The sequence below is a fragment of the Macaca nemestrina genome, chromosome 20, assembly GCF_043159975.1.
Source record: "Macaca nemestrina isolate mMacNem1 chromosome 20, mMacNem.hap1, whole genome shotgun sequence".
Classification (NCBI taxonomy): domain Eukaryota; kingdom Metazoa; phylum Chordata; class Mammalia; order Primates; family Cercopithecidae; genus Macaca; species Macaca nemestrina.
This window is the reverse complement of record NC_092144.1, coordinates 7342444-7364332: the sequence shown is the minus strand read 5'-3', so window position 1 is coordinate 7364332 and position 21889 is coordinate 7342444. Positions and strand designations below refer to the sequence as shown.

General features: G+C 51.7%; 4 protein-coding genes across 5 annotated transcripts in view; 3 read left to right on the top strand and 1 right to left on the bottom strand.

The window, feature by feature from the left end:
* The window catches only part of LOC105484282 (CD209 antigen), a 36868-nt gene extending 26939 nt beyond the window's left edge, over nt 1-9929 (top strand). Inside the window, exons 6-9 of the mRNA XM_071085887.1 lie at nt 3361-3422; nt 3849-4000; nt 5035-5147; nt 6849-9929. Coding sequence (XP_070941988.1) covers nt 3361-3422; nt 3849-4000; nt 5035-5147; nt 6849-7050 — 529 coding nt within the window. The 3' untranslated portion in view covers nt 7051-9929. The remainder of the gene's footprint in view (nt 1-3360; nt 3423-3848; nt 4001-5034; nt 5148-6848) is intronic.
* Nucleotides 838-9929, top strand: LOC139360429 (CD209 antigen-like protein 2). 2 transcript variants are annotated; one of them, XM_071087585.1, is made up of 8 exons: nt 838-1441; nt 1526-1663; nt 1800-1886; nt 2903-2986; nt 3336-3422; nt 3849-4000; nt 5035-5147; nt 6849-9929. In XM_071087585.1, exons 2-8 carry the CDS (start codon nt 1618-1620, stop codon nt 7048-7050), a joined length of 771 nt encoding a protein of 256 aa, XP_070943686.1. In that variant the 5' UTR covers nt 838-1441; nt 1526-1617; the 3' UTR covers nt 7051-9929. The 2 variants fall into 2 exon arrangements, with proteins under 2 accessions (XP_070943686.1, XP_070943685.1); XM_071087584.1 differs by lacking the exon at nt 838-1441 and having other exon boundaries at nt 1503-1663.
* On the bottom strand, nt 9562-9924 carry LOC112426702 (small ribosomal subunit protein eS27-like). Its single transcript, XM_071087586.1, has one exon. It carries the CDS (start codon nt 9893-9895, stop codon nt 9641-9643), a length of 255 nt encoding a protein of 84 aa, XP_070943687.1. The 5' UTR covers nt 9896-9924; the 3' UTR covers nt 9562-9640.
* Nucleotides 9930-15703: 5774 nt separating the features above from the next.
* Nucleotides 15704-18876, top strand: LOC105484350 (C-type lectin domain family 4 member G). Its single transcript, XM_011745882.2, has 9 exons — nt 15704-15844; nt 16119-16229; nt 16539-16592; nt 16784-16846; nt 17011-17115; nt 17429-17518; nt 17680-17828; nt 17911-18026; nt 18329-18876. Exons 1-9 carry the CDS (start codon nt 15790-15792, stop codon nt 18465-18467), a joined length of 882 nt encoding a protein of 293 aa, XP_011744184.2. The 5' UTR covers nt 15704-15789; the 3' UTR covers nt 18468-18876.
* Nucleotides 18877-21889: the final 3013 nt, after the last annotated feature.

The window sequence follows — 21889 nt, the reverse complement described above, 5'->3', positions numbered from 1 at the left end:
CCACCCGCCTTGGCCTCCCAAAGTGCTGGGATTACAGGCGTGAGCCACCGTACCCAGCCTATGAAATTTTATTTTCTTTTACAAAGTAGATTCACCTTGTTGTGCAACCATCACCACCATTCATCTCACAAACTTTTTCATCTTCCCAAGTGAAACTCTGTTCCCAGGAAACACTGACTCCCTGTTCCCCATTCCCCAGCCCCTGGCACCCACCATTCTACTTTCTGTCTCTATAAATCTGACGACTCTAGGGAACCCTTATGAATGGATTCATACAGCCTTTGTCTTATTATGACTGGCTTATTTCACTTAGCATGTTGTCCTCAAGGTTCATCATGTTGTAGCATGTGTCAGAATGTCCTTTCTTTTTTTTCTTTCTTTTTTTTTTTTTTTTTTTGAGACAAAGTCTCACTCTGTCGCTCAGGCTGGAGTGCAGTGGTGCGATCTCGGCTCACTGCAGCGTCTGCCTCCCGGGTTCAAGCGACTCTCCTGCCTCAGCCTCCCGAGTAGCTGGGACTACAGGCATGCACCACCACGCCTGACTAATTTTTGTGGTTTTTTTTTTTTAGTAGAGATGGGGTTTCACCATATGGACCAGGCTGGTCTTGAACTCTTGACCTCGTGATCTGCCTGCCTTGGCCTCCCAAAGTGCTGGGATTACAGACATGAGCCATTGCATCTGGCCAGTGTCCTTCCTTTTTAAAGGATATATATCCTTTAAAGGATATATATATATCATATATATCAGATATATATGTCATATATATATGTCATATATCTGATATATATATATATATATATATGCTGGTGACCACACAGGTTGTTCCAATTTGGAAAGAACCAAATTTAGGAATTTGGAAACAATTCAAAGCCATTATGAATATTTTATTTCCTCCTTGATGCCATTTGACTGTCTTTTGGTGAACTGTCTTTGACTGTCATTGAGGCAGACTGTCTGGCTTCAAATCCCAGATGTCCCATTTACTAGCTGTGTGACCTTGGGCCAGTTACATAACCTCACTGTGCTTTAGTATCCCCCATCTGCAAAACGGAAATCATATGATCTACCATAGGGTAGGAAGATTCAAGTGAATGAGTTTATAAACTTACTAGAAAAGTGCTTGACTATCATAGGCATTAAATAAACAAGGAATTCTGATTCAGCCTCAACTCCCAAAGTCAGCAAAAATTCTCGTAAATGAGGACATCAGCAGATCACAGCAACAAAGCCCGTGGTCAGGGAGGATGATGGTTCCAGGAACTAGGGGTACTGCCTGCCCATCCCTGCCCTAGGTGGAGGGGTATAACGAAGTCACTTTTCATTAGAACTTACTGGATTTCATTAAAAGCAACACGCAGCTCAACTATGGAAGGAGTGGACGAATCCTTCTCCCTGTCAACCTCAGACCATTCCCCACCAGCTCCTTGAAATTCCGGCAAGGTCAGGGCCATCTCATGCTCTGACCCCTCCCACCGGCCTTTTGGGTATTATATCCCTACCCAGTTTCCTGTTTTTCTTCCTCAGTAAGAAGAGATTTAGGGAGTGAGAATCGCGGGGTGGGAAATCAGCACTGTGGTCCCCAGAAGTTCTGGAAATTGAGGGACGGTGGGGGAAACATGAGTGACTCCAAGGAACCAAGGGCGCAGCCGCTGGGCCTCCTGGGTGAGGCTGAGCTGGGGCTCTGGGATCCTGGGGTGCTCTAGGATCCTGGGGATGCTTTGGGATCCTGGGGTGGGAAGGGGATGGCTAGCCCTGGCCTCAGCCTGCCCAGGCTCTGAGTTCGTATTTATCCATTTAGAAGAGGAAGAGCTGATAACTAGCAGTATGAATTTTTATCCAAGAGACTTTGGATTCCGACAGACTCGAGGCTACAAGAGCTTAGCAGGTAGAGAACGGTTAGTTGGAAGGGAGGAGAGAACAGAACCTCCCAGACTCCTGGGTCCTGGTGAGCAGGTGGCTGGAGCCTGGACTCCTGGAACCTGGGGAGGTGGAGGCTGGGTCCTGGGTTCCTGGGTCCCGGGGAGCTGGTGGCTGAGGCCTGGACTCTTAGGACATGAGGAGGTAGAGGCTGGGTCTTGGGGAGGTGGGGGCTGAGACCTGGATTCCTGGGACCTGGGGTGGTGGGGGCTGGGAGCCTGGATTCCTGGGTCCTATGGAGGCAGGGGCTGGGGCCTGGACTACTGAGACTTGAGGAGGTGGAGGCTGGGGCCTGGGTTTTGGGGTCCTGGGGAGGTGGAGGTTATGGGCCTGGGTCTTGGGGAGGTGGGGCCTGGGGACTTGGACTCCTGAGTCCTAGGGAAGTAGAGGCTGGGGTCTGGACTCCTGGGATGTGAGGAGGTAGGGGCTGGGGTCTGGGTTCCTGGGTCCTGGGGAGGTAAGGGCTGGGGGCTTCACTCCTGGAACCTGGGAGGTGAGAGCTTGGTTCCTGGACTCCTGGGTCCTAGGGAGGTGGAGGCTGGGGTCTGGACTCCTGGGTCCTAGGGAGGTGGAGGCTGGGGTCTGGACTCCTGGGTCCTAGGGAGGTGGAGGCTGGAGTCTGGACTCCTGGATCCTGGAGAGGTGGGAGCAGGGTCCTGGACTCCTGCATCCTAAGGAGGTAGGGGCTGGGACCTGGACTACTGATACCTTAGGAGGTGGAGGCTGGGGCCTGGGTTCCTGGGGGCTGGGGAGGTGGGGGCTGGGGCCTTCGCTCCTGGGACCTGGGAAGTAAGGGCTGGGTTCCTGCACTCCTGGGTGCTGGGTAGGTGGAGGCTGGGGACTTGACTCCTGCCACGTGGAGAGTTGGGGCTGGGGCTTTCACTCCTGCCATTTGGGGAGGTGGGGCTGTGGCCAGGCTTTCCCTGGGCCAGGCTGAGGCTTGGGCACTGGCATGCTGGAACCAAGCAATCTTTTCTCCTGCAGGGTGTCTGGGCCACGCACCCCTGGTGCTGCCGCTCCTCTTCTTCACACTCTTCACTGGGCTGCTGGTGGCCATCCTTGTCCAAGGTCAGCAGCGGGCTCTGAGAGTCCTGGCCTCCCAGGCCTGGTTCTTCTGCTGTAGACGCAGCTGGGGGTGGCCAGTTCCAAGACGAACGAAGAGCTAAAAGCTGGCCTTCTGTCCCTTTGGGTTTCCAGAGGCTTTTCCCCATGACCACTCTCATCTCCAGGGCAGGGGAGGGGAGGAGGACAGGCTCTTCTGCCCCTTCCCTGCTGCCTTCTCTGGGTGTCAGTTTTCCTTATCCAAAAAAGGATTTAAACAAGATTTTTGTGCTCAGAAATGACGTCCTTAGGGGGACAATGTAGGGCGTGGCACACAGCAGGTGTTTAATCATTGCAATTTCTTTCCTTGTCCCAGTCTCCAAGAACCCCAGCTCCCAGAGGCTGGATCAGTCCAAGCAGGACGAGATCTCCCAGGACCTGTCCCAGCTGAAGGCTGCTGTGGGTGAGTGGCCAGATGCCAGGGGTCGTTGGGCCTGGGAGGGTTTCCACAGTGTGTGACTTTGCTTGAGTCACTAACCCTCTCTGAGCCTCAGTTTCTTCCTCTGTGAAATAAGAACACAGATTAACAGCGATGCTTGCACTTGGTGTTCAGTGGGCCAGGTACACGGTAGGCACTCAATCAAGCTAGTCTCTTGCCTTCTGTTCTGTGCTCTAAAGCTCCGACTTCTCCTAGTCTGGAGGAGATGGGGCCAGGACTCCCAGGTTCTCATGGGGATGGGGGAGGGTCTCGGGAAGTGGGGAGGGGAATGGTCCACCCAGTGTGGACAGTGAAGGAAGGGCTCCGACTCTCAAGACCTTGAAGGCTGGGCAGATACAGGAATATGGACAACCTCATCTGAGCCCAGCCCTGACCGGCCTCCCCCAACAGAACGCCTGTGCCGCCCCTGTCCCTGGGAGTGGACATTCTTCCAAGGAAACTGTTACTTCATATCGAACTCCCAGCGGAACTGGCATGACTCCATCACCGCCTGCCAGGAGGTGGGGGCCCAGCTCGTCGTAATCAAAAGTGCTGAGGAGCAGGTACACCTGGTGGGGGTCCCCGTCCTGGCCTGGGGCATGGCTTCTGGCCAACCAGGGAGGAGGTGCTCAGAGAGGATTTTGCAGAAGAGAGGCTTTGCTCCACTTAAAAAGATGGGAGGAGAAGGATATGAATGAGGGAGTCCCAGGTACCCTTAGAGCAGATACAAACCAAATCTGAACATGTGTGAAAGCTCTGGGGAAAATACAAACTATAGTAACCACCAGTGGCATGCCACAAGTGGTTAACAACCGGCTCTCTGGGGGAAGAAGTCCTGATGTGTCATGTCTGCCAATTTCCCTGGTGTAAATATTCCCATGGTGGCTGATTTCTTTCTTTTTTTTTTTTTTTTTGAGACGGAGTCTCGCTCTGTCGCCCAGGCTGGAGTGCAGTGGTGCGATCTCGGCTCACTGCAAGCTCCGCCTCCCGGGTTCACGCCATTCTCCTGGCTCAGCCTCCAAGTAGCTGGGACTACAGGCGCCCGCCACCACGCCCGGCTAATTTTTTGTATATTTAGTAGAGACGGGGTTTCACTGTGTTAGCCAGGATGGTCTCCATCTCCTGACCTCGTGATCCGCCCGCCTCGGCCTCTCAAAGTGCTGGGATTACAGGCGTGAGCCACCGCGCCCGGCCAGGTGGCTGATTTCAAGCTGTCAATGTGATGTCACTCAGTGCAGAGCTGAAAGGAGATGCACATGACCAGCAATTAGGAAATGGTTGGATCTGACTCTAATACATTAAGCCCAGTTACGAGTAAATGTGTGCAGACATGCACAGAATGTATAAAATGGATAAACACGCAGTGTTAGCAAGAGTGTGTGAGGAGAGGCCAGCTGTGCATGGATGTGTGTACGTCAGGACACATGTGCTGTGGGATACACATGTGAGAGAGACTCAGACACGAGGGGGCTCAGGACCCAGTGTACCAGAAGGCTGAAGGTTAGCCTACAAGCAGAACTTCCTGCCAAGAGATGGGGAGACAGAGCCTGGAAAATGGGAAGCAGAGCTCCCTCCTGACTCCTCCTCTACCCTCCAGAACTTCCTACAGCTGCAGTCTTCCAGAAGTAACCGCTTCGCCTGGATGGGACTTTCAGACCTAAATCAGGAAGACACGTGGCAATGGGTGGACGACTCACCTCTGTCAACCAGGTAGATCTCAGAAGGGGCACCCTATCTACTGGGGCTGGAATCGTCAAGCTCTGACTTGAACTTTCCCTGGGGATCCTCCCCAACTCCCTGACACCCTAGATCCAAGAATCTGGGGGTTTTTACTGAGTTAAGTGGTCTTCATACTCACCTGCAGACAGCATGGCAGGTGCCTAGAATTCCACCAGCAGAGCTGCAGGAGGAGCTTACCCCATGGGTGGGTGTGTTAAAATATAGTGTAGTAATAGGAAGTCTGAGGTCTAGTAAGGCCACCAGCTCAGGAGACACCTGCCATTGTGAGTAGCTTGTCATATTGACGGATCCCTAGAGAGAGGACACATCACAGCTCATGAAGCACCAGGTGGGTCATGAGACAGAGAGGGGGCAACTGTCAGCCAGAGCCTTTATTATAGATTCTGTGGGAAGGAACAGACAGGGCCAGGCAAGGAGGCTTAGGATTGTCAGGTAGGAATCCTATATCGCAGGCTCTGGGGGGTAGGTTCTGTCCCTAGCTGTCTGACACTTGGCTCGGACGGGTCACCTGAGGCCAGGAGTTCGAAACCAGCCTGGCCAACATGGTGAAACCCCATTTCTACTAAAAATACAAAAAGTAGCCGGGTGTGGTGGCATGCGCCTGTGGTCCCAGCTACTTGGGAGGCTGAGGCAAGAGAATCACTTGAACATAGGAGGCGGAGGTTGCAATGAACTGAGATCATGCCACTGCACTACTCCAGCCTGGGTGACAGAGTGAGACTCTGTCTCAAAAAAAAAAAAAAAAAAAAAAAAAAAAAAGAAGAGAGTGGGTATGAATGCAAGAGCCCAGAAAGGCAGGTGGTTGGGGGTGTGGACTCCAGACTGGTTGGTTTGTATTTGAAAATCACACCCTCAATAGGTGAAGTTCTTTCAAGGATAAGGTGCAGCAAGAGAGGCAGGAACTCAAGGCAGTGTCACTCAAACACCATGGGGTGTGCAGAGTAATGTGTGTCCAGCATACACACGCAGGGAAGATATTAAAGCATCAAGAGGCCAGGCATGGTGGCTTACACCTGTAATCCCAGCACTTTGGGAGGCCAAGGCAGGTGGATCACCTGAGGTCAGGAGTTTGAGACCAGCCTGGCCAACATGGTGAAACCCTGTCTCTACCAAAAGTACAAAAATGGCTGGGCGCGGTGGCTCATGCCTGTAATCTCAGCACTTTGGGAGGCCGAGACAGGCAGATCACGAGGTCAGGGGATCAAGACCATCCTGGCTAACACGTTGAAACCCTGTCTCTACTGAAAATACAAAAAAAATTAGCCGGGTAGTCCCAGCTACTTGGGAGGCTGAGGCAGGAGAATGGTGTGAACCCAGGTGGTGGAGCTTGCAGTGAGCCGAGATCGTGCCACTGCACTCCAGCCTGGGCGACTGAGTGAGACTCCGTGTCAAAAACAAAACAAACAACAAAAAAAACCCAAAAGTACAAAAATTAGCCAGGCCTGGTGGTACACGCTTGTAATCCCAGCTACTCAGGAGGCTGAGGCAGGAGAATCGCTTGAACCCGGGAGGCGGAGGTTGCAGTGACACGAGATTGCACCACTGCACTCCAGCCTGGGAGACAGAGCGAGACTCTGTCTCAAAAGAAAAAGCATCAAGATTTCGAAAGGTAGAAACATAGCTCATGTAGCAGGTGGGGGCAGAGGCTCACATTCTGTATGGGTTTTACAGCTTCAAGCAATATTGGAACAGAGGAGAGCCCAACAATATCGGGGAGGAAGACTGTGTGGAATTTAATGGCAATGGCTGGAATGACGACAAATGCAGTGCTGCCAAATTCTGGATCTGCAAAAAGTCTGCAGCCTCCTGCTCCAGAGATGAAGGGCAGCTTCTCTCCTCAGCCTCTGCATCCCCGATTGCCCATGCGGCATAGTGGCACTTCGCCACTTTTAAGCCAGGGTTCCTTCTCTCCATCCTTGGACCTTCACAAAATCTCTGGGACTGTTCTCTATCAGATTCTTTATTTTTGTTTTGTTTTGTGAGACAGGGTCTCTGTCACCCAGGCTGGAATGCAGTGGCATGATCACAGCTCACTGCAGCCAACCCACCTCAGCCTCCTGAGTAGTTGGGACCACAGGCACGCGTCAAGCCCTGCTAATTTTCACACTTTTTGTAGAAACAAGGTTTTGCCATGTTGCCCAGGCTGGTTTTGAACTCCTGAGCTCAGGCGATCTGATGGCCTTGGCCTCCCAAAGTGCTGGGATTACAGGCGTGAGCCGCTCTGCCTGGCCTCTGTCAAATTCTTCATCCCCATGGGCCTGGATCCAGTCTGTCCTTCTTCGGATGCCTCCAAGGTCCCCTGGTGTAGAGCTTGTGTTTCTGGTTCATCCTGGGAGCTTTGTAAGTGACCTGGTGTGGAATGCCTTTGGAGGGTGAGCTTCGTGTGTTCCATTAACCTACTCTCTCTTTCTTTTGGAGATTAGAGTTTTTGGATTGCCATGTGTAGCTGCTATGTCCCCTGAGGCTTTATCTCATCTGTGCAAACTACCATCTGCTCAATTTCTGTCTACCAGCCCCTGCACCCCTTTGACTGGGGACTTACTGGTTGCCAGAGTTCATCTTGCAGGCTGGAGGCACCAGGGAATTCATTCCCCCAGTCAACCAATGGCACCCAGAGAAGGCATGGAGGCTCGATGCAACCCCTTCCACCCCGAAATCCTCCTTTCTTTTACGCATCTCTTCCATTTTGCTGTTTCTGAGTTGTATCTTTTATCAGAAACTGGTAAACATTGCAGCCACAGAAGTAGCCCAATCTGGTTCAACTTTGTGTAGTAAAATGGCAAGTTATTTTTCAGTTACCTGGACCCCCAGGTTGCAAGGTACATACCTTGATCATGCCCAGATGAACCAAGCAAGTAGCCACAGGCAGAACCTAAGTGTTCAGTCCAACAAATGGGGACTGAATTAAGAAGCGGACACTACATGGCATGATCTATGATCCAATCAGATTGCACTCTGACATCATCCCATGGTATGATACAATCAGATCAAGCCTCCCACATCACCTCGTTACATGATCCAATTAGGTTACACCTCACTACCCTCTGTATATAAAATCTGCAGCAGCCCCCAGCTCAGAGAGACAGATTTGAGCCAGACTCCTCTCTCCTTACTTGGCTGCCTTGAAGTAAACTTTTATCTCTACAAAATCTGTGTTTAGTTGTTTGGTTTTCCATTGCATGTGGTAAACAGACCCGATTCAGTTCGGTAAGAACATAAGCAAAATGTTTTCCTGAATTCTGTGTCATTCTAGCAAATTACTGGATCTGAAAGGAGTTGTGAAGACCCCCAATTTTTGTTGGGCAGGCCGAAGTGTGGGTGGCCTGGGCATCCCCTTTGCACGTGGGATCTGAAATAGGGTTATTCCTGTGGGACCTGGCTTTTTAACTTGTGGAATGTGGTGCTAACTCCAGGTGGCTAGTGTTAGAATTAGAGAATATTTCGGTGTAAAAATGATGCTACAAATGCCACCTCCCTTCTACTATTGTTGACCCCAAGGACATTCCTTCATAAACAGCTTGCAGGCTAAATTCCATCTCATTTAGAGTCAACCTTCAACAGACAGGGGAACTGTAAAACTTGTCTGTACCATCTCCCTGGAGTGCAGAGGCTCCCAGAGGAGCTGAGTCCAGTCACCCACGTGGGTCAGAAGCTCACTGATGCCTCTGAATCGGCTTTTTTCCTTTCCCTACTTGATTGTCTTCACTTTCCCCGTCCTCTGTTGGTGCTTCTTGGAATCCCCTCCCAGATCACCTACTTGTATCCAAACCCTTGTCTCAAGCTCTGTATCTAAGGAAACCCAAGCCAGCTTATAATATTTTGATAACAACTAGGCACGGCACTTTGTGTGTGTGTGTGACGCTCTCACTTTTTCACCCAGGCTGGAGTGCAGTAGTGTGATCACAGTGGCTCACTGCAGCCTCGATTTCCTGAGCTCCAGCGATCCTCCCACCTCAGCCTCCTGTGTAGCTGGGACTAGAGGCATGCACCACCACACAATTTTTTATTTTATTTTATTTTAGAGACAAGGTCTCAGTATGTTGCCCAGGCTGGTCTCGAACGCCTGGGCTCAAGAGATCCTCCTGCCTCAGCCTCCCAAAAAGCTGAGATTATAGGGAGAAGCCACCAAGCCCTGCCCTGTTACGGTTCTTCTTTATTCAAAATGTTCTCAGCCACTCTTGTGAAATATTTTAGATGATATTTAAATTACTCTATCTTTAAACCTTTTGTTTTGCTTTTTGAATGTCACCTGTGCACATGGAACTGAAACATCAAGCTCCACAGCGAAAACAAAAGCTGGCTCCCTCCTCATTCTCTGACCTCAAGAGGTTCTTCTCCCTAGTTGCAACCTCTCTATCATATTCCAGATAATCCGCGCGTCAGGTTTGGTTTTTTTTGTTTTTTTTTTTATCCAAAATGTGTTTATTGAGATGATTTCCCACTCATCTTGATTCAGAGTGCCTTTAGTGCTGCTTCCTCTTAAAGGAACATCCTTCTGTAAGCCTTGCTTTTCCTCCTGTAGCCTGGCAGAGGACAGTGGAGCAGCCAACACACAAAACTACCTTTTGTGCATGGCTAAAGACCATGGTGATTTTATAGCATCCTGGGCATTTCACATCCATGAAGTAGGAATTGGGGCTCTGCACCAGGCGTTTCTTCTTGTGTTTCCTCTTCTCCTCTTCTGGGGAGGGATGAAGGAGATCCTTTGCGAGAGGCATGTTCTCGTGTGGGTAGGTCGTCACCGCCGGAAAAGCCGGGTTTGTTTTTAAATCTGTTTGGCAATCCTTCAATGGAATTTTGAAAAATATATTTGTGAGCAGACAGAGCCTGAGGATTTTTAGGAACCTACTCCGTATGTCTGATACCGTAATGGTGAATACATGTCATTATACATTTGTCCAAAACCGTAGAACATAGGACACCAAGAGTGAACCCTCATCTAAACTAGAGACCGTAGGTAGTAATGACAGGTCAATGTCAGTCCATCAGTTGTAATAAACACACCACTTGGTTGGGTGCGGTGGCTCACACCTGTAATCCCAGCACTTTGGGAGGCCTAAGCAGGTGGATCACTTGAGGTCAGGAGTTCGAGACCAGCCTGGCCGACATGGTGAAACCCCGTCTCTACTAAAAATACAAAATTTAGCCAGGCATGGTGGTGGGCATTTGTAATTCTGTCGCCCAGGTTGGAGTGCAACGGTGAGATCTCGGCTCACTGCAACCTCCGCCTCCCGGATTCAAGCAATTCTCCTCCCTCAGCCTCCCTAGTAGCTGGGATTACAGGCGCCTGCTACCACACCCAGCTAATTTTTGTATTTTTAGTAAAGACAGGGTTTCACCATGTTGCCCAGGCTGGTCTCGAACTCCTGACCTCAAGTAATCCACCCACCTCGGCCTCCCAAAGTGCTGGGATCACAGGTGTGAGCTGCTGTGTCCAGCTTTGTGTCTTTAGTTATTCAGATCTTAGCTACATGTAAGGGCTTAATCTATACTCTTCCTATAATTATTCTTTAATGTTCAAGAATTTTTCTTGTAGTAGCTCATGTCTATAATCCCAATGCTGTGGGAGGCAGAAGGATCGCTTGAGCTCAGGAGTTCGAGACCAGCCTGGGCAACATAGCAAGACCAAGGTTTCTGAAATAAATAAGTAAATCAAACCTTCCTTGTATTGTGAAGAGGGTTTTCTTTCCTTCTATATTTGCAAATACTCACTGCTGCAACCTAAGAAAGCTGCTCCTTTTAAAGAATCACCTTGCTGAGATCTTTAATTAGTTCAGAAGTCCCTCGAACTGCCTAGATATAAGATCGCGGCTTCCAAATATTGTCAGCTTTGACTCATCCTTTCCAGTGTTTACAGGTCTTAATTCTTTATATATATATATATATTTTTTTTTTTTTTTTTTTTTGAGACGGAGTCTCGCTCTGTCACCCAGGCTGGAGTGCAGTGGCCGGATCTCAGCTCACTGCAAGCTCCGCCTCCCGGGTTCACGCCATTCTCCTGCCTCAGCCTCCCGAGTAGCTGGGACTACAGGCACCTGCCACCTCGCCCGGCTAAGTTTTTGTATTTTTAGTAGAGACGGGGTTTCACTGTGTTCGCCAGGATGGTCTCGATCTCCTGACCTTGTGATCCGCCCGTCTCGGCCTCCCAAAGTGCTGGGATTACAGGCTTGAGCCACCGCGCCCGGCCTTTTTTTTTTTTTTTTGAGACGGAGTCTTGCTTTGTCACCCATGCTGGAGTTCTGTGGCCGGATCTCAGCTCACGGCAAGCTCCGCCTCCAGGGTTTACGCCATTCTCCTGCCTCAGCCTCCCAAGTAGCTGGGACTACAGGCGCCCGCCATCTCACCCGGCTAGTTTTTTTCTTGTATTTTTTAGTAGAGACAGGGTTTCACCGTGTTAGCCAGGATGGTCTCGATCTCCTGACCTCGTGATCCGCCCGTCTCGGCCTCCCAAAGTGCTGGGATTACAGGCTTGCGCCACTGCGCCCAGCCATAATTCTTTATGTTTTCTCATTGCATTGACAAAATAGCAAGAGGGACCTCTTTATCGTGTTCTTGATTTTACTAAATATGCTTCTCACAATATGCTGCCCAGACTGGTCTCGAACTCCTGGCCTCAAAGAGATTCTCCCACCTCTGCTTCCCAATGTGCTGGAATTATAGGCATGAGCTGCCTCACACAGCCCCTGTCTCTTAAAAACAAAACAAAGCAAAATGAGAGGAGAGAGACACAGAGGGAAGATGATGTGAAGAGGGAGGAAGGGAGAAAATCATGACAACAGAAACAGAGATTCCAGTGATGGGTCTACAAGCCAAGGAACGCCAAAGGTTGTCGGCAACCACCAGAATCTAGAGGCGCAGGGAAGGATTCTCCCCTACACCATTCAGAGTGAACACGGCCCTGCTGACATCTTGAGTTCAGACTTCTGGCCTCCAGGACTGTGAGAGAATATCTTTGTGTTGTTCAAAGTCCCCGCTTTGTGCCACTTTGTTATGGCAGCCCTAGCTCACCGATTCTGGCTGGATAAGGGGTAATTTCTTTTTTTTTTTTTTTTTTTTTGAGACGGAGTCTCGCTTTGTCGCCCAGGCTGGAGTGCAGTGGCCAGATCTCAGCTCACTGCAAGCTCCGCCTCCCGGGTTTACGCCATTCTCCTGCCTCAGCCTCCCGAGTAGCTGGGACTACAGGCGCCCGCCACCTCGCCCGGCTAGTTTTTTGTATTTTTTAGTAGAGACGGGGTTTCACCATATTAGCCAGGATGGTCTCGATCTCCTGACCTCGTGATCCGCCCGTCTCGGCCTCCCAAAGTGCTGGGATTTCTGCGAGCCTGCCGAAACGCCTTACTCAATAGGGGTCTTCCTGTGTTGTCCAGGTTGGTCTCCAACTCCTGGCCTCAAGTGCTTCTCCAGCCTAGTGCTGGGATTACAGGTGTAAGCCACCACAGTTGGCCCCAGCATTTCTTTTGGGGGGACACTGTTCAACCCACTACACCGTGGACATTTTTAATTTGTTCTGGGTCTTACCAAAAATGGTTCTCATGTTTCACTATTAAGCAAGACATTTCTGTAGGATCCTGGAAATTGCTGCTTCTCAAATTAAGGAAGCTTTATCCTGTTCTCTGTTAACTAAGCATTTATTTTTTTGTGCTTATCTTCATTTTAAATGAAGAATGAGTGTTGAATAGACATAGCTCATAATTGCAATGTGGAGAGGACAAAAACAAGTTCCGGAAGGATATAGACCATGTGATGACATTTTAATAAAGCTCCCAGATGTGAAAAACAGCCCAATATATTCACCATGGAAAGATGTGTAATTAAAGCATTTTAAAATAGGATAAACACCAAGTTTGGGAGGGCAGTGGCCTTGGGGAGGGGAATAAGAGGAGGCTGGGGTACAAGAGACCTCCACTCTGTTTGCTATGATTTGTTATGTGATGATGTTATTTGTTATATGATGTTATTTGTTACGTTATGTTATTTGTTATGTGATGATTTTTAAGAAGATCTGAAATATGTGAAGATGTCAAAACTTGATAAAGGCGAGTGGAAGGCATAAACGTTTTCATTTTTTCCTGCATACTCATACCTCTTTGCACACTTTATAATAAAAAATAAAAGCAAAGCCAAACTTCAGAGCGACAACCAATACACCACATGCCCTTTGCAGTGGGCTGGCTTCCCTGGTTACAGCAATCCTCTCATCTCTGCAGAGAATGGAAACCGGAGTGGTCATGGCCTTGGAGCTGAATCCTGTGACTTTTACCTTCTTCCCACATTCACCCAAACCTCTTGTCCCTGCTATTCAGGTCCTTGTATGATGTGACCACAGCTGACACCCTAGCCCCAGATGATTGCCCCTGAATTAGTCTTAGCTTCTCCAACAAGTCCTGTTCCCTATTCTCCCAATCTTTGCATGTGCTGATACCATGTTGGGACCGTTCTTTAATGTATCCATCTCCTCTGGAATAATTCTGACCCCTTCCCCAGGCATCACCTCCTTCAGGAAGTCCTCCAGGCTCAGCCAGTGTCTCCAGTGGTTCTCGCAGTCTCTTGTACTTCCCAGACTCATCATATTGTCTTCAAATTCCCTTGTTACATGTTCCCCACCCACCTGAGAAACAGGCCTCCCTTCCTTGTCCTGGGCCAGGGATAGAGGGTAGAGGTCTGCTGCCTCCTTCTAGGACCTCTCTTCCCCTCTCAGTTACCCTGCAGTGAGGTCTGGGCACAGGACATTGATGGGCAGCCTTCTGGCTTCCTCGCTAAGCTGGACAGCTCTGCCCCAGCTCGCCAAGGCAGCTTCAGCCACAGGTGTATCCAACAGAGCCCCACTTTCCTGCCCCCTTGCCTTTGCCTTGGCTGTGCCCTGTGCCTGGTGTGTCCTTCCTTTCTCGGTCCACAGTACACATATCCTCAAAGCCACACGTCTCATGCTATCTCTTCCAGAAAACCTCCTCCGATTTCCCAAATGAACTAATTCTATCTCCTCCGTAAGGGCTGATGAATCACTTCCATGTAAATCCTTTCCCCAGAACACATTCGGGTGGTTACCCATGGATAAGGGTTTTTGAGAGGCTCAAGAACATGGAGTGTGTTTACATATCTACAAGAGGGGCTGGAATATTCCATTAAGTGCTCAACGTTTCACCTTGTCAGTGAGGCTGGCCCTGGCCACCCTAGCCACTGCCCACTGCTTAGTGCCCATCCCAGTCCTGCCAAGCACTTATCTTGCTGGACTTTTTCTTCCCTTCATTTTTTTTTCATAGCATTTATGACTTTTGAATATAGTATACTAGAGTTCCCACCTTTTGCACTATGGATATTAGGAGTCAGATCATTCTTTGCTATGAGGGATGTCCTGTGCATTGTAGGACTTTGGGCACCATCCCTGGCCTCTAGCCACTAGATGCCTGGAGCACGCTTGCGCGCGCACGCGCGCACACACACACACACACATTCTGTGACAACCAAAAGTGCCTCCAGCCATAGCCAAATGTCCCCTGGTGGGCATAATTGCCCCAGCTGAGAACTACTATGTTATACAACTTATGTTTTCAATTATGTTTATTATGTTGAGTATGGAGTCTGTCTCCCCACACTTCTCCTAGAATATTAGCTCCAAGAAGAGAGGAATTTGCTTATTTTATTCTCTGATGTGGCCCTAGTTCCAAGATCAATGCCTAGCATATGGCAGGTGTTCAATGTTTGTTGAAAGAATGCATGAATTTCACGAACATTGAGCGTTTTTGATGTGCCTGAGATGGTCCTAGGTAGACAGGTAAAACCTCATTTTCTTTCTTTTTTCTATGTTTTCAATTTTATTATTTATATATATATTTTATATATATATATATATATATATTTTTTTTTTTTGTAGAAATGAGGGTCTTCCTATGTTGCCCAGGCTGGTCTGGTCTGGAACTCCTGGGCTCAGCGATCCTTCCACATTGGCCTCCCAAAGTGCTGGGGTTACAGGTGTGAGCCAGTGAGACCGTCCCGTTTCTTTATCATAGTATCTTTGTGAGAGAGGTCCATATCCATCTCCTTTACACAGAGGGGAAAACTAAGGCTTCTAGAAGCTACCTAGAACCCACACAGTGGTAGAGTCCTGCAGCTCAGCCAGCTACCTCCGTAACAAACCTCTTTGTTCCCTTCTGGTCCAGAGGGACTGGATCAAGGTCAGGTTCAAACCCAGCCTCTGCAGGCACCGGCAGGGGAGTTGAGGCGGGACCTGAACTGGCCTGGGGGGCTACGCCTGAGGGGGCTTTCTCAGGAGCCAGAAGGGGTTACAATTTGGTCGGGTTCAGTGTGTCCCTCTCGAGATAAAACCCAGCCCCAGGCCCATAAGAAAATGGGGACCTAGCTCCAAAGAGAAGCCTCCAGCACCAGCCTGGGGATGGCGCTGCAGTGGCCAGGACAGGGAGGCTGGAACCGTCCTTCCTCATTCCAGCCCAGCCCAGCCCAGCCTAGAAAGGGGCCAATCCTGTGATTGGTCTATGGATTCCGATTGCCAGGAATTAAGGCCAAGAAAATGGGAAGGAAGGAAGGGAGTGCATAGGTCCAGTAAGGACAGGGGTGAAGTTTATATCTCTGCCAGGGACTAGGGGCCTGCACCGCCATGGACACCACCAGGTACAGCAAGTGGGGCGGCAGCTCGGAGGAGGTCCCCGGAGGTATGAGCAACCAGACTGCCTCATCCCTGTCCCAGTGTCTGGGGTTTGATGGGGGAGGGGAGGGAAGAGCCAAGACAGGTCAGGGTCGTGGGTGCAGGAGACACCACAGGCCACAGAGCCAGTTGGACCAGGGTCCAGTTCCCACTCTGCCACTTAGAAGCTGTGTGACCACAGGCAAATTACTTAACTTCTCTGAATCTCAGCTTCCTGGGAGGAACCCAGGCCTCCAGGGCTCAGTCCTGGGGGACCCAGCATGCCGTCCTTGTTCTGCCAGGGCACTGGGGACGCCGGGTGCACTGGAGCGGGAGACCCCTCTTCTTGGCCCTGGCTGTCCTGGTCGTCACAGTCCTGTGGGCTGTGATCCTGAGTATCCTATCGTCCAAGGGTGAGTGACCCTCGATGGGGAGGGGTTGCGTCCGGCCCCCCTGGGGACACAAAACCCCCATTGCAATGCGCACCAGCTGCACCCTGGCGTCCTGCTCGCGTCTGAGTGTGAGCAGAGTGTGTGTACATCTTTGGGCCGTCTGTGTGTGCGAATCCCCGCGCGTTTGTCCCCCATCGGCGTGTGTGCGCATCGTGTGCGCTGTATGCCTGCCCGCCCGCTCTGTGGTCCCGAATCGGGGGACCCCGCACCCCCGGGCGAGGGGAGGATTTCCAAGTCCCTGGCCTCGCCTGCAGGAGCCTCTCTCCGCAGCCTCCACGGAGCGCGCGGCGCTACTCGACGGCCAGGACCTGCTGAGGACAAACGGTGCGTGCCGAGCCAGGCACCTGGGTCCCCGGGGCATGCGGGGCGGGAGCGTCTGAGACCCCGGAGATGGAGTCTCGGGTGCGTGGGGACTCTCTGGTCCCTGAGGCTGGCCCCGGGGTGGGGAAGGGAGTCCCCTGAGTCCTCCCAAGTGACCCCGGGGGGCATGCGTTTTGGGGCGGGGGTCGTTCCAGCCTCGAAGCAGACGGCGGCGCTGGGTGCCCTGAAGGAGGAGGTCGGAGTCTGCCGCAGCTGCTGTGAGGGGGCGCGGCCGAGGCTGTGGGCGCAGGGGCGGGGTCTTGTGGCCGGGATGGGAGGGGGGCCGGGGTCGAGGCCTGCGGCGGGTGGGGCGGAGCAGGCTGGTCTCCGAAGCCCCGCCCCATCCTCGCCACCCTCGGGCCTCTCACCCGGCGACTCCCAGGCTCCGGGACGCAGGCGCAGCTGCAGACCACGCGCTCGGAGCTTGGGGAGGCGCAGGCGAAGCTGACGGAGCAGGAGAGCGCCCTGCGGGAACTGCGTGAGCACGGTGCGTGCCTGAGGCGACGCCAGCCCTAAGTCCTGGCCGTGTCCCCGGACCCCGACCCCGTCCTGAGGGCTGACCCCTGACCCCGATCATGCACCCCGTCCTGACCCTGACGCTGCACTCTGACCTGACTGCGACTCCCAGCATCGGCCACAGCCAGACCCTGCCCAGTTGTAACCGCCCTTGACCCTGTACCATCCTGGATGCTGGCACCGAAGGCACAATGACCACGGACAGGGGTCCTGACCTTTAGCTAGTCATGACCCTGGTCCTGGCCCTGACCCCAGCCATAATCCCCGCTCCATTGACTCCGCAGTGACCCAGGGCTTGGCTGAAGCCAGCAGGAACCGTGAGGACGTCCGCACTGAGCTGTTCCGGGCGCTGGAGGCCGTGAGGCTCCACAATAGTGAGCAACACGAGGGGCGGGGGGCGGGCTGTGAGGGTGTAAGTGGACCCTGCCTCTCTTGGACCTTGGCCTGGTTCTGTGTCTCCACCCCTACCCGCTGCATCCTCTCGGTGCGTTCCCCCTGGAAACACTCGACCTCTCCGACCCTCGCCACCCCGCAGACTCCTGCGAGCCGTGCCCCACGTCGTGGCTGTCCTTCGAGGGCTCCTGCTACTTTTTCTCTGTGCCAAAGACCACGTGGGCGGCGGCGCAGGGTCACTGCGCGGATGCCAGCGCTCACCTGGTGATCGTTGGGGGCCTGGAAGAGCAGGTGCGCAGAGGGAGGAGGCGTGGTCAGGCGGTGGGGCGGGGCGGGGCAGACTCTGCAGGCTCAGATGTCCCCTCCTTTCTAGGGCTTCCTGACTCGGAACACAGGTGGCCGTGGTTACTGGCTGGGCCTGAGGGCTGTGCGCCATCTGGGCAAGGTTCAGGGCTACCAGTGGGTGGACGGAGTCTCTCTCACCTTCAGGTGAGAGAAGGGCTCCTTGTGAGACCTGGGGAGGGAGACAGGTTAGACTCTAGAGGGCATGCTTTGGCCAGATTTCAGGGACCCCTTGGCTGGGGCTCCATGCTTAGGCATGGCCAGGCTGGACCCCAGGAACTGTCCTCAGGTTAAATTCTGGGCGTTAAAAAGTTATATACCAGGTGTACGCTCAGGTTAGACAGCTGGGGTGTCTAGAGCAGACCCAAGCAATAAATAGACTACAGCGTGGAGAGGAAGGCGGGACCCCGCGTTCATCCTCCGTCAAGATTCCCACTCAACCACTGCAGCCACTGGAACCAGGGAGAGCCCAATGATGCTCGGGGGCGCGAGGACTGTGTCATGATGCTGCGCACGGGGCTATGGAACGACGCACCGTGTGACAGCGAGAAGGATGGCTGGATCTGTGAGAAAAGGCACAACTGCTGACCCCGCCCAGTGCCCCGGAGCCACGCCCATTGCAGCACGTGGTATCCTGGGGGCTGCTCACCCCCCTGGCTCCTGGAGCTGATCGCCAAAGAGTTTTTTCTTCCTCATCCAGCACTACTGAGTCTCAGAAACACTAGGCCCAACACAGCCCTGTCCAGTCCAGTGCCTGTGCTCTGGGACCTCCATGCCAACCTCATCCCAATTCCACTCACGCAGACCCAACCTAACCTCCACTTGCTCCAAAATCCCTGCTCCTGTGTCCCCGTGATATAACTCTACTTCTCTCTCTAACCAAGGTTAGGTGACTGACGACTGGAACTGTTTGGTTTTCTCGCATTTTCAACCAAACTAGGAGCTGTCTTTGCAGCCTGAGGAAGCGTCAATAAATATCTGAGAAATGAATCCAGGATCCTGGCTCTAGTGAGATCTTCTATGCTTTATCCCAGACGTCCTAGTTTAATCCCCACGAGTGACCCCTGGACTCTCTCAGTGACCTCTTGACCTTTGGTGGGTAACTTGCACTGGGCCGGGAGGTCTTGAAGGTCGGGGCAGTTTCCCAGTCTACACCATTACTTCCTCAGTCCCTGGCATGGGGCTTGGCTCAGAGGGTACTGGGGACACAGAAATGGGTCAGATGCAGTTCTTTCCCCTGGGACCTTTGCATTCTGGTCTAGCTGGGCACAGGAACAAAGTGACCAGTAATTTAATGGAGGAATGCGTGGAGAGGACACCTGTGCATTCAGAGGGGCCACCTTTGTCTTTGGGGAGAGGGACCATCCTGAGATACTGCAGTGGTGGCACCCATCTTTGAGAAGACTGTCACCTCGTTGTGGAGATTATGGGCATCCTGAGGCAAGCCCTTGAGGCAGGTGGGGGACAGGGTACCCTGATGGGACGAGCAGGTCCCTTCTGCTCCATGCATCTAGGGTCTGTGACTATTGGATGGGCCGGTCAGGAAATACATTCCAGAGAAGATGGATTTTCCAAGGGACAATGGCATTTGAGTAGATGAGGCTGGGAAGGTAGGACTTTGGAGGCAGAAGTCCCAGGAAGAAAAAGGCTTGGCGAGTGGGCGTGGTGGTGCATGCTTGTAGTCCCAGTTACTCAGGAGGCTGAGGTGGGAGAATTGCTTAAGCCTAGGAGTTCGAGACTGCAGTGAGCTATGATCACGCCGGTTGATAATGTCACTGTACTCCATTCTGGGCAATGCAGTGAGACCATGTCTCAAAAAAAAAAAAAAAAAAAAAAAAAAAAAAAGGAAGCCTAGGAGGTTGGAAGGTATACAGATAGCTGAATTCACGCAGGGGTGTATGTTACATAGAACCTGGCTTTCTCAACCAGGGACTTTTGATCTGAATTCACCCTACACTCCCAGTTTCTTGCTTCCATCTCGGAGAGTTAGGGGCTCTCCAAGAATTTCCCATGGAGACAGGTTCAACAGGGGAGTGACAGGTTGGCAGCTTTTAGTTCTGTGCAGAACTGAGTCTAGAACTCCAGGCTGCTGGGAGCCCCCAGGCTACTGGAGTGTATAACAGCATCAGCTGAACAGGAAATAGAAGGAACACCACATTCCCTGGCCAGGAGGAAATCTTCCACTGTAACCTGTCAACCCCCCCTATCCTCTGATCCCTCTATACCTGCAGTCTGGAGCAGGCACTGGGCAAGTCCAGGAGCCTATTGACTTGCCTACTGGACTGAGGGCCAGGCTGCTGGACTTCCAGACACAGTTGGTTTGGAGGAGTGTTTGAGTTTCCCACCACTACTGTAACGGATTTTGCTGGGCAAAAACCAAGGTCTAAGGATGTATTAATCCATTCTCATGCTGCTAATAAAGACATACGTGACACTGGGTAAGTTATAAAGGAAAGAGGCTTAATGGACTCGCAGTTCCACATGGCTGAGGAGGCCTCACAATCATGGTGGAAAAGAAACGACGAGCAGAGGCATGTCTTACATGGCGGCGGGCAAGAGAACTTGTGCAGGGGAACTCTCATTTATGAAATCAGATCTCGAGGCCAGGCGTGGTGGCTCACACTTGTAATCCCGGCACTTTGGGAGGCCAAGGCAGGCGGATCACGAGGTCAGGAGTTTGAGACCAGCCTGGCCAAGAGACCAGCCTGGCCAATATGGTGAAACCCCATTTCTACTAAAAATACAGAAATTAGCTGGGCGTGGTGGCAGGCACCTGTAATCCCAGCTACTCGGGAGGCTGAGACAGGAGAATTGCTTGAACCCAGGAGGCAGAGGTTGCAGTGAGCGAAAGATCATGCCATTGCACTCTAGCCTAGGCTAAAGAACAAGACTCCATCTCAAAAAAATTAAAAATAAAACCATCAGGTCTCAAGAGACTTATACACCACCACAAAAACAGTATGGGGAAAATTGCCCCCATGATTCAATTATCTCCCTGGCCCCACCCTTGATCCATGGGGATTATTACAATTTAAGTGAGATTTGGGGAGGGGGACACAGCCAAACCATATCAAAGGGAAAATGTTTCTTTACCTCTTCCAGCTTCTAGAGCTGTTGTCCTCATCTTTCTTGATTCCTGGACCCTTCTTCCGTCTTCAAAGGCAGTAGGGTAGCACCTACCTTCAGCCATGACAATGACTTCTTCTGTATCAAATCTCTCGATGCATCCCCCTCACAACCACCTTTTTTTGGAGACAGGGTCTCGCTCTGTCACCCAGGCTGGAGTGCAATGGCACGATCATAGCTCACTGCAGCCTTGACCTCCTGGGCTCAAGATATCCTCCCACCTCAGCCTCCCAAGTAGCTGGGACTACAGGCATGCACCACCACACCCAACTAATTTATTAGTTTTTTTGTAGAGACGGGGTCTTACTATGCAGCCCAGGCTGGTCTTGCTGCCTGCTTATATGAACACTTAGGATTGCATTTAGGGACTGACCTGATAATCCAGGATGATCTCCTGTGGGTTTTTTTTTTTTTTTTCCTTTATGAGGGAGGATCTCACTTTGTCACCTGGACTGGAGTGCAGTAGCATGAACACAGCTCACAGCAGTCTTGAATTCCCAGCCTTGACTTCCCAGCAGTCCTCCAGGCTCAAGCAATCCTCCTGCCTCAGCCTCCCGAGTAGCTGGGACTACAGGCGTGTGCCACCGTGCCTGGCTAATTTTTTAAAAAAATTTTTTTTGTAGAGAAGCAGTCTCACTATGCTGCCCAGGCTGGTCACAAACTCCTGAGCTCAAGTGATTCGCCTACTTTGGCCTCCCGAAGCACTGGGATTACAGACATGAGCCACCGCTCCTGACCTCCTGTAATTCTAAATGCAGTTCTGCCACTATTCACCCAGATAGTGCAGACTCCATCCACAGGTTAAGGACACAGTCCCCATCAAGACTGCTCTCATTTCAGACACCAGCTATAAGTTCGGGGATCCCCAGCCACCCACATTTCTG